General features: G+C 30.8%; 1 protein-coding gene across 1 annotated transcript; it reads left to right on the top strand.

Moving 5' to 3' along the window:
* The first annotated feature begins 1192 nt into the window (after positions 1-1192).
* LOC131611415 (cytochrome P450 724B1) lies at positions 1193-4676 on the top strand. The gene is made up of 8 exons (XM_058883445.1): positions 1193-1428; positions 2687-3014; positions 3221-3373; positions 3461-3700; positions 3776-3862; positions 3964-4042; positions 4132-4363; positions 4451-4676. The coding sequence occupies exons 1-8, from the start codon at positions 1226-1228 to the stop codon at positions 4563-4565; spliced, it is 1437 nt and encodes a 478-aa protein (XP_058739428.1). The 5' UTR covers positions 1193-1225; the 3' UTR covers positions 4566-4676.
* The last annotated feature ends 7912 nt before the right edge of the window (positions 4677-12588 follow it).

Genomic DNA, 12588 nt, shown 5'->3' with positions numbered 1-12588 from the left:
TATATATATATATATATATATATATATATATATATATATATATATATATATATATATATATATATATATATATATATATATATATATATATATATATATATATATATATATATATATATATATATATATATATGAGGGCATATCATATGAGAATGACATATTTATATGAGAATGTGAGAATGAATCTGAACCATTGGATTTTAAAATAAATGGTGGAGATTATAAGTGAATCTTTTTTTTCTCTCTCCAGTATCTTGAAATAAATGAAGTAGGAGAGAGAAAAAAAAGATTCACTTATAATCTCCACCATTTATTTTAAAATCCAATGGTTCAGATTCATTCTCACATTCTCATATAAATATGTCATTCTCATATGATATGCCCTCTATATATATATATATATATATATATATATATATATATATATATATATATATATATATATATATATATATATATATATATATATATATTCAAAAATATATAAGCAAATTTAATTTTTTTTATATATTTGACAAATAATGTATACTAAAAAAAATTAAATTTACTTATAATTTGTTTATATATCAAATTATAAGTAAATTTAATTTTTTTTGGTATACATTATTTGTCAAATATATAAAAAAAAATTAAATTTGCTTATATATTTTTTTAAAGGGAAATTCTTTCTAAATTTTTTTTCTATTCTCAAAATTTATGTCAACAGTATGGATCCTTTACTTTAATTTTTTTCTTCTAATTTTGAAAACAAATCTTTATGAGAGATAAAATAAAACACTAGATAGAGATGTGCTTTTTGAAAATTATGAAAAATAATGATTTAATATTTTTATTTGTTTTTAAAATTTAATATTGTTGATCATATCAAAAATCTATTTTTTCCTTTTTAATAAAAATAACTAAAAAGCACATGTGAATTAATACAATGGATTCTGTTTCATTCAATAGTAATTTCTTTATTTCTTTATTTTGGTTTGTCTTTCAATAGTAATTTATTACAACATACCAATAATACATTTTTACTAAAACATGCACTAAAATTCAATCCTACAAAACTTTTGGTCAACAAAGAAAATAGAAATGTTTTTTAAAAAAATATAACGCATTAACAAAAATACTGTTTCTGACATCTCTATATAATGCTGCCAACAGAACATAGAACCAAATAAATATTCCAATAATCCAAGGCAGAATTTGAGCATTCTTTTAAAAAAAAGAAGCTACAATGGTTGAGATTTTGGCCATGATTTTAAGTTTAATCTCAATCTTAGCTTTTACTTATGTTGTGAAATATCTTAACAAACAAGGTTCATCACACAACCTGCCCAATGGAAGTATGGGGTGGCCATTTATCGGAGAGACTCTTCTATTCCTCAAGCCTCATAAATCAAATTCCTTAGGAAGCTTTTTACAAGACCGTTGCTCTAGGTAACTTTTCACTTTCTTCTATTTTTTTAGGTATATATATACCATTTTCAAAATCAATAGCTAGTAGAGTTTGAGAATTTGTCCTGCCAATTTTTTTATTTGACCCTCTTTTTTCTTTTGTTGTATTTTTATTATAATACTCTCACACAACTTTTAATATTTAAATTGATATTTTTTTTTGAAGATTTTGAAAATATTTTACCGTGGTTTTTGAAGCTTCTATCGAAACCGACAATTTTGAATTTATATCGGATTTTTGAAAGAAAAAAAAAAAAGCAATAATTTTTTGCGTGTATTTTTTAAATGTCTGATAAAATTCATTTTTTTTACTTGCATTTTCATTGGTATTTTCAGAAAATTCGGTATGCTACATGCTTTTTTACGAGCATTTTTTTTAATTTATGTATAAAAAAGTATATATACATACTGACAATTTTAAATGTCAATAAATAAATGGTCATTTTTGGATTTTAAAAATATACTATAGTATATATTTTTGTTTCTTTCATTTTTAGATTTTTTAAAAAATTTGTCTCGCATTTTATTTATTTGAAAATTCTAGTAAAACTGCATATTGGATTTTTTTGATTGGCTATTATATTTTTAACGCAAGAGAGAAATTTTTTTAATATTTTATTAAGGGTTAAATATGTATTTGGTTCCTATAAATATTTTAATTTTGAATTTTAATCTCTATAAAAAAATATTGACTTTTAATTCTTATAAAAATATTTTTGCACGCAGTTTTAATCTTTTTAGAGGGACTAAAATTCCGTGAAAAAGTAATTTTATAGAGACTAAAAGTTAATTTTTTTATAGAAATTAAAAGTTAAAAGTGATAATTTTATAAGGACTAAAAATATATTTAACCATTTTATTAATGAATAATATGAGAGATATTTTTTCTATTAGAAAAAATTGAGAGTGGCAGAATAATTTTTCTTTTTATTTTCTTATATTTTTTCTCCTCCTTTCTTTTACGTTGTCTATTGTTTATTTAGTTTATTTTATTTTTAAAATTGTATAATATTCTTGATACTTTTCAAACTCGTGTATTTCTTTTATTATATGTTTTATTTAATTTGACATTTAAAAAAGTTTGGCACTAAAGAAAATGTATCATATTACAATCTTAAATCTCAATTATTTTCTTTATTATATTAATTATATGTTTTATTTAATTTGTATTTTAGACTTCGGTCATTCTTTTATATTATAATATAAATATTATAAATGACTAAATTTTTTTGTTACGTAGGTATGGAAAAATTTTCAAGTCACATATATTTGGCTCTCCCACGATAATTTCATGTGACTATGAGTTCAACACGTTTATTCTTCAAAATGAGGGGAAATTATTCCCTGTTGATTACCCTAAAGTAATGCACAAAATTTTAGGAAAATATGCTCTAATTCTTGTCACAGGAGAAGTTCACAAAAAGCTAAGAAGCACGGTTATCAGTTTTGTTAGTGCATCAAAGTCCGAATCCAACTTCCTTCACTTTGTTGAAATGCTTGCCCTCTCAAGGATTAACTCATGGGGATCAAATTGTAAACAAGTTGCTTTCTATGCAGAGGCTAAAAAGGTATGTATGGTACGACTTCCGACCCTGAATTGTAAGCAAATATTTTTTTTTAGGTTTATTGAGTAATGAATGTAGCTGGTCTATATAAAAGACAATATTTACTTATAATAATGGCCAGTGACTACTATATATCAATAAACTACTTTTTCTTCCTATATATAACATATATATAAATTGAAATATGTTGTTTTTGATCTTCTAAACAGTTTGCCATCAATGTTATGCTGAAACACCTTCTAAATATGAACCATGATGATCCCCTTGCCTCCAAGATTTTGGACAACTTTGAGAAATATATTAAGGGCTTCATTTCACTTCCCTTAAATTTTCCAGGGACTATATACTCCAAAGCTGTGAAGGTACTAATGACTAACATATGAATATAAAATCACAAATAAATTGAATAGTTAGTAACAAGACTTTTCTATTTTTTTTATTTGTTTTAGGCTAGATTAAGACTATCATCTATCATCAAAGATATCATAGTGAAGAGGCGTAAAGCGAATAATAGTATGGAAGAAGTGGACCTATTGAATTTGATTTTATCGAAGGAGAATTTAAGTGATGAAGAGATGGTGAGCATTGTTTTGGATCTTTTGTTTGGAGGATATGAGACAACCTCAAAACTTCTCTCTTTGATTGTTTACTTCCTTAATGGAGCCCCAGATGCTTTAAAATGCTTAAAGGTACTTACTTACCTTTTTCATCAACACAATATATAATATGGATTTACATGATCGATATATCTATTGCTCTTGCAGGAAGAGCATGAAATGATAAGGAAAAGTAAAACGGAAGGGGATCTACTGAATTGGGAAGACTATAAGAAAATGGAGTTCACTCAAAATGTAAGAAATTATGAACTAATTAAATTTCAAGAAATAACTTCTAACATTATGATTTTGTTCTTTCTCAAGTGTGGTAGTATCAATATTATTGTTGACATTAGGTGATTAATGAAGCTATGAGGTGTGGGAATGTTGTGAAATATCTGCATAGAAAAGCTTCTAAAGATATCAAATTCAAAGGTATTTGATATTTAATGTACATATTATACTTATGGATATGAAGTTTGTATACTAAATAAAAATAGTGACACATTAAAAAATTGTTGTAGAGTTTGTGATACCATCAGGGTGGAAGGTGTTTCCTGTTTTGTTAGCACCACATTTGGATTCTAATAACTTCGAAAATCCATTGGAATTCAATCCCTTTCGATGGAATGTATGTTGCATTGGACAAGACAAGAAAGTTGCACCATTTGGTGGTGGCCCACGACTTTGTCCAGGGGCTGATCTAGCTAAAGTCGAAATATCATTCTTCCTTCATCATCTTATCCTTAACTACAGGTACTTCAACTTATTACACTATCTATGTATAAACTAATTCATAGTTGTGAGATTGTGATGCTAATATCATTAGAAAACTTGTAACAGGTGGAAAATGAAGGCAAACGACGACCCAATTGCTTTCCCTTATGTGGAATTCATAGGAGGGTTACTATTGGATCTTCAACCCACAACCACTACTTTTGGGAAACAACACGCTTGATTGTTGTTTTGATTTTATTATATTTTGAAGAAACCATAATTATAATAAGAAATTACTTACATGATTCACATTATTATATTAGTAAAATAGTTTAACAATATTTCATTTGGCTTATGTTACGACTTATAATTCAATATTATACATGATTATGCAACATTTTAAAAGTATATCAATTTTCCTTCGCTTCATGGTTGTAATGAGTTATCATCAACACGAAATAACTATTAAGGATATTATGTAGTAAGTGAGGTACTTACTACCACAAGTTATTGTCCGTGATAATAATTTGGAAAGTGCAATACATACCACCATTTTTATAATAAACAATCATAGTGAAAAGCTGAAAGGTCATTGATTCGATATCAATAACGTCATTTTTTACGTTAATCAAAATGAATAGTGTGCTACATATCACCATGGTTGCAATAACTAACCGTGGTGAAATATTTTTGTTTTTTTAATATATATTTTTTAATTTTACAAAATTCTCATTTTTCCTTTATTTTTTGAATCAAAAACACACCAAAAACAAGTTGGCAATATATTTGTGAATCAAAAAAGAGTTGGCAACTATTAAGAACAAAAAATGGTATTACATCAAAATCAAAATTGCACTAAAACAATATAAAATTTACACATCATTACATCAAATTAGAAACTAATCAACCAAAAATATTGTATAATCCATTCATTATTTTGAAGGAATCAAGATCCATCACATGACCGGAGACGTCTTTTGGTGTCTTGTCTATAAACACCTATAATTTCAAATAATACTACTTGTTAGTATATAAAACTTAGAAATTATAACTTGCATTAAATTATGAATAACCAATAAAAAATATTTACTTGTTAATTTTTCCACGTGCCTTCTCCATGACCATAACGAATAACATGCATATCAGATATATCAACTTCTTCATATGATATAGGCACACGTGTTGTGTAAAGGAATATCAAAATTTAAATAATGGTTTTCATCACTATGAGGAATGTGTTTTCCTTAGAAAATAGTTGACCTTATTTTGTCCGAACGGTCGGTGACATAAAACACTTATTCGTTATGGTCGATGCCATGATGAATGGTTTGGTCATATAAGTTTCCTTACTAAGATCAACTAGTGTGAATCCTAACTCACCAGTTTGTACCCCAAGTGTTTTTTCCAACTCACTTGCAGTTAAATAAATGAACTTAAAGTAAAACATAATCAATTCCCCAAAATTCCTCAATGACCTCAAAGTACGCTCTAGATGCCATTATAGGATTCTTATATTTCCAACTAGAGAAGTACATGGATTTCACCTCAACCATAACCCCATTATTTTGCATTGTACTACAATCATCTTTAGAATTTGTATAAAAGGAAAACTTACTAATGTATATGCAGTCCAAGTTACTACATTAAATTTAGGCATGTATGATATCCATTTAATTATACCGGATGAACTATCATCATTATAAATCCTTTCATTAAACCAACTTATGAAATTCTTATTATGTTCTTTCAATAACCATTTTTCACTTATTCAGGGATACTTTTCATTGGTAAGTGTTTTGCGAATAGGTAAGTAAGGTTGAACTTCATCATTATTATTCAACATCTACAAATATGCTTGAAGAAATATATCCTGCGCCATTGAATTAACATTTAAACCTTGAGTACATTTACCTTTATATATGTCATCATGACAAGAATTTGGAAATTCTATAGATTCTGCTTCTTACAAATAGTTTGAACAAAACTCAACAATTTCTTCTGTGATGTACCTTTCAATGATTAAAACTTCTAGTCGGTGATGATTCTTTGTATATAGTTTAAAGATATTCATGTATCGCTCTATTGGATACATCCACCTTAAATAAACTAGACCATAAAATATGATTTCTCCGACTAGATGAACAATTAAGTGAATCATGATGTCAAAAAATAATGGAGGAAAATAAATCTCTAATTGACATAAAGTTATTGCAGCCTCATCTTCCAATTCATCTAAATTTTTGAAATAAAGTACTTTATTACATATAGTATTAAAGAATAAGCACAATTTGGTTATAGTTACCCTTGCATATTTTGGTAAGATGTTATAGATAACTATTGGTAGAAGTTGTTGCATCAAGACATGATAATCATGAAATTTTAAGCCAATTAACTTGAGATCTTTCATTGATACAAGTTTCTTGATATTTAATTAGTACCCTTGGGAAAATTTGATACCATGCAAACACTTGCAAAACCTTTTCTTTTCCTTTTAAGATAGAGTGTCAACTAGAGCCAACTAGTGTCGTATCCCATCGCCACAGTATCAAGACGAGAATTCTTACTATCTTTTGTCTTAACATGAATTTTTAAAAGTGTTCCAATCAAAATATCACACACATTTTTCTCTACATGCATCACATCAAGACAATGTCTATTGAGGCTAGACCAATATTGAAGATCAAAGAACACCAACCTCTTTTTCCAAATATTTTTCTCAACATGACCTTTTTTATTCTTTCCAAAGAAAATATTATTGTGTTCTTGTGGTTTATAAACTTCATCCCTGGTTAAAGGCTTAGGAACAATATCAAACTCCTGATCTCCTTTAAGCTAGTTCTAGTGCATACATGACACATGTGGAACCCGATGTTCCAACATGTATGCTACAACATCTAGTCTCTAAAAATAGACAAATGTTATTGTAGTTTGGTTCAAACTTATTCTATCCAAGATTCACTCTACAAAAAAGATCTACAGATGCATGATGAAGAGTTAATTTGGATATTCTGGCACAACATGTGGAACTCGATGTTCTAGCATGTGTAGTGTAACATCTGACCTTGATAGTACGTAATATGGATATTTTTGGGTGGATCATTTTTTATTAGGATTTAATCATATTTGTTTTAGTTATTTTAGCAATGTTTCTTTGATTTGTTTGACAACTACAGATGTTCAAATCAAATATAAATGGAGATTGAATTTTGAATTATAACAAATCATATCTTATTGTTGGAGACAATTATGAAGAAGATCATATCCAACAAAATCAACTATTTTACAGACTAAATCAAATAGAATATCCAAAGGAGAAAAGCCCAAAAATGAATTATCCTATGCATGATTTAGAATTAGCAGTTGTGGTGTTTGTGTTGAAGATTTGGAGACATTATCTGTTTGGCTCTAAATTCGACGTGTTTAATGATCACAATATTAAAATACTTGTTTTATCAGAAGGGGTTGAATATGAGACAAAGAAGGTGACTTGAATTGTTAAAAGATTATTATTTTGATTTAAGCTACCACCCTGGAAAAGAAAATGTAGTGGTTGATGCGTTGAGTAGGAAGTCACTGCATATGTCTATGCTTATGGTGCGTGAGTTGGAATTAGTTGAACAATTCAGAGACATGATTCTAGTATATGAGAAGACCCCTAATAGTGTGAAATTAGGAATGTTGAAATTGACTAGTGGCATTCTTGAAGAGATTCGGGAAGGTAAGAAGTCTGATTTAAAGTTGGTTGATGAGATGACGTTGATTAACCAAGGTAACGGTGGGATATTTCGAGTTGATGAGAATATTTTGATGAGATTTAAAGACCGAGTGTATGTTTAGGATACTCTCAAACTTAAGAAGAGTATCCTTGAAGAGGGTCATAGAAGTGGCTTGATTATTCATCCCAGTGCTACAAAAATGTATCAAGACTTGAAGAAGTTGTTTTGGTGGCCTGGAATGAAAAAGGAAGTTGTAGAATTTATTTATGCTTGTTTGACTTGTTAGAAATCGAAAATGAACATCAGAAAGCTTTGGTTTTGATGCAACTGTTGAATATTCCAGAGTGGAAGTGGGATAGCATTTCGATGGATTTTGTGTCGGGTTTACCAAAAACTACAAGAGGTAATGATTCTGTTTGGGTGGTGGATAGGTTGACTAAGTCGGCTCATTTCCTACCGATGAAGATTAATCATCCTATCAAGAGGTTAGCCGAGCTTTATATCAATGAGATTATGAGATTGCATGGAATATCGTCGAGTATTGTGTTGGATATAAATCTGCACTTTATGTCGAAGTTTTGGAAAGTTTTGTAGGATGCTTTAGGTTCCAAGATGAGATTGAGTTCTGCCTATCATCCTGAAACAGACGGTCATACTGAGAGGACTATTCAATCTTTGGAGGATTTAATTAGGGCTTGTGTGTTATACCAAGGAGGAGTTGGGATAGCCATTTTCCATTGATTGAAATTATTTACAACAATAGTTTTCATGCGAGTATCGATATGGCACCTTATGAAGCATTGTATGGAAGGAGATGTAGAACTCTGTTGTGTTGGTATGAGTTGGGCGAGAGTGTTGTACTCGGGCCTGAGATTGTGCAAAATACGACTAATAAGATTAAGATGATTCAAGAGAGGATGTAAGCTTCTCAGAGTCGTCAGAAAAGTTACCATGATAAGAGGAGAAAAGCACTTGAATTCCAGGTGGACGAACATGTGTTTCTGAGATTTACTCCAGTAACTGGTGTCAGTGGAGATTTGAAGTCGAGGAAGCTTACACCATATTTTATTGGTCCGCATCAGATTTCAGAAAAGATTGGTGAGGTGGCGTATCAGATTACTTTAACACTGTCACTTGTGAATCTTCATGACGTGTTTCATGTGTCTCAATTAAGGAGATACATTACTGATCCTTCGCATTTGCTTCAAATGGATGATTTACAAGTAAGAGATAACTTGACCATTGAAGCACTACGCATGAGGATAAAAGGTCGGGAAATGAAATAGTTACGAGATAAAGAGATTGTGTTAGTGAAGGTATTATGGGGTGGACCAGCTGGTGAAAGTTTAACGATGGAACGCGAGGATCTGATGAGAGGGTCTTATTTGTTCTTGCTTCTGTCAAGTAATTTTCGAGGGCGGAAATTCTTTCTAGTGGGGGAGAGTTGTAACAGCCCGAATTCTAGAATAATTATTTAATTAATTTAGCGTAAACTTATGAGTGATTGTGAAGTACTCGATATATATATATATATGATGTTTTGGTATTTTTATGTGAGTCCTTATGATGATTCATGATGTTTTGATGATTAGGATGGTTATGTGATGTTTATATGAGATTATTGTGAAGCATTTGACGTTTGGCGATGCTACATGATGTTTTGGTGATCATGATGCTTAGGTGGTGTTTAGGTGAATATGATGTTATTGGTGGTCTAAGAGGAATCGAGATGATTAATAGTATTTTGGATAATTTAGAATAATTAGAATAATTAGTTGTGAATATTTTTATTAGTGAAATAGAATAATATTGGTGTTAGAGATGATAAGGGCAATATGGTCAATTTAAGGGGCTAAGTGAGGGAAAAAAGAGGAAATCCATATTAGGGGTCCAAGGGGTAAGTTGGATAAAAAGGAAAATTGAGGTTTTAACGATTCATTATGTGAAATTGCATTTGGAGAAGAGGATAAGAGAAGAAGATGGCTAAAGCACAGAGGAAGAGGAACTGTAGAACGCGAAGAGGAATTCGAATCAAGCTCCAAATCTAAGGTAAGTAGAGTTTATGTTTATTATTATATTTGGCTTAAGTGTTAGATAATTGTAGGATTAGTTTTTGGGTTTTGGGTTATGATAAATAGATGATGAATGTGACAAATTTTGGTGAATTAGAGGTATCAATTTATAATAGAATTATACCCATAGTGTACAATATGATGAAAACTGGTAAATGAATAATGTTATAGGACCCATAGTGTGGTGGAAATGGCAAAGGTTTGGGTTTGTTTTATGCAGAAATTGCAGCAGGATTTCTCTGATCGCGCAGATTTATCGGGCGAATGGACTCGCCCAAGACACGCCAGACGAGTGAGTAGGCGAGTGGAGGCAGAGGGTTCTGACATGGTTCGCCAATGACTTGGCCAGGAAAAAGGAGGAGCTCACCAGGCGAATGAATTGAGAAAATTGAAATGTTGGCTAATGGCTTCAGTTACCGGGAGGATGAGGATGCTCGTCGGGCGAATGTTGCCTAAAACAGAAAATTTTGTAAAATTCATAACTTGAGTTTTAGGACTCCGAATAATGTTTCGTTCGAAGCATTGTGGAGCTAGAGTAATAATCTATAATTTAGTAAAATAAAAGGAACCATAGTACTCAGATTTCTAGGAGTTATATTATGATGGGATGATGATATTTAGTGATTATATATTGAAAAACGTGGTTTCTATCGTGAATTAAGTTAACTATGCTTTGTTGTGAATTGATGTATGCTTTCATGATGATCTTATTGTTATGATTTCCTTATTATGAAGCTTGTGATGAGGTAAGATGAACATGATGAATGATGATGCGTTTTGACTAGCCGTGGCCGTATCTTTGTGTGTTGTTATGCATCATGCATTCATAGCATTTATCAGGACGAATAATCCAATGATGTTTTACAGGATATTAATCTAGTGATGCATGAAGGACGGTATGGTCGAGTGATGGCCTCAATCCCATAGTGTGGATTGAGTGCAATTTTGTGAAGTGCTCTGGTTCCAAGCGGGAACCGATCCTATTGGTGGGGATCTTTGGAGATAACAATGACTAAGTCAACAGTGATATTTTGGTACCACATGCATGAGTCTAATGATTTTTCATTTTATTACTTGTGGCATTGCATAATACTTGATTTAAGTGATGTCTTGGATTTATTCTTGGAGTATGATGGTTTGTATGTTTTAAGTGGTGTATTTGATTGGTTCTTGGATTATGATGTTTTGACGAGAAGAACTAGTGATTGTTGTTATACTATAGATGTAGTAAATAATACCATGATGTTGTTGTTGTTCCTATGTCATGACTACTATATCTATTACTTATGCTTTTTATAATTATTGTGATTCACTCACCCTTTCTTCTTGGAAATGTTACCTCGAAACGTGGGTAACTTGCAGGTGATAAAGATTAGTGCTGGAAGCGTAAGAGGTAGCTTCAGAGTGCGCTTATTTAGTTTCCGTTGAGTCCAATAGGTCTTTCTCTGAAATGTAACATCAGGGTTAGGATCGATTGAGTGTGAACTTTGAATACTTTCGTTATTTTGGAGAATCTTGTATTACTTTTATAATCATGCAAATGTAAGCATGAAGTGTGGTGATTTTGTTGATGTTTGAATTACCTTCTCGGTATTGGTTAATTTATGAATGAGTTTTAAAGATTATTTATTCCGCTGTGAAGTGTGAAATGGTTTGATTAATGAGTACCAAAGTTTCTATTTATAATTAAGTGTTTTGCAACCCGTGTTACGGAGCAGGATCGTTTTTCACAAGAAGTTTCATGAAGATGTGGCGCCCTTGTGTTTTATTTGTTTTATTTTTCGTAAACATGCGGAATATGTTTAGATTTGAAGGATGTTACATAGCTCACTAGAGGTCTTAGCATCAGCTCCAGGCTTTTGGATATTTTTATTAGAGGACTCTTCTATAATTTTTCCCTTTGGTTGTGGCTAAGAAAAGATACTTGTTAGGATCAACTAATAAGGTTCGAATTCAATAAGTCAAAATAGAGTTTACCTCGGTTGTCTTCTTGGGAGACTCTAGAGTTTTTGTCACTGTCGACTTAGGGGTGGATTTATCAAGAGGGGTAGTTAGAATTGGAGGCTCTTTGTGCACTGGTTCCATGACCAAATAAGTGCCCTTCTGAATTAAATTCTTCTTCCTTGGAGTGTTTTTCTTACCACCTTTTGGCTTGGGCGATGGTGCAACTCTAGAACTGGAGAAAATTTTGGTATGTTCACTATCACTAGAATGGTCCTCTTCGACCAATTCTTCAGTCAAATCTACTGGAACCTGAGGAAGGGTCATAGAGTGAGTACTTAACTTTATCTGAATTTTCATCGATAAAGAGGTAACATGATAAACCTCGACTTTTGGAGCTTTCGTAGCTCTTTGTTTCTTAGGTTGGTTGGTGTTGGAAGTCAGAGCTAGGGCATGTTTTCGACCCTGGAAAGGAAAAGTGAGAGTTTAAAATTATGCTTTTAAACAATACATTGGACTGATACTAAGAGTTAGG

This window comes from Vicia villosa, linkage group LG6, assembly GCF_029867415.1.
Source record: "Vicia villosa cultivar HV-30 ecotype Madison, WI linkage group LG6, Vvil1.0, whole genome shotgun sequence".
Classification (NCBI taxonomy): Eukaryota; Viridiplantae; Streptophyta; class Magnoliopsida; order Fabales; family Fabaceae; genus Vicia; species Vicia villosa.
The sequence above is the reverse complement of the archived record's forward strand: the minus strand, read 5'-3'. Positions and strand labels throughout refer to the sequence as shown.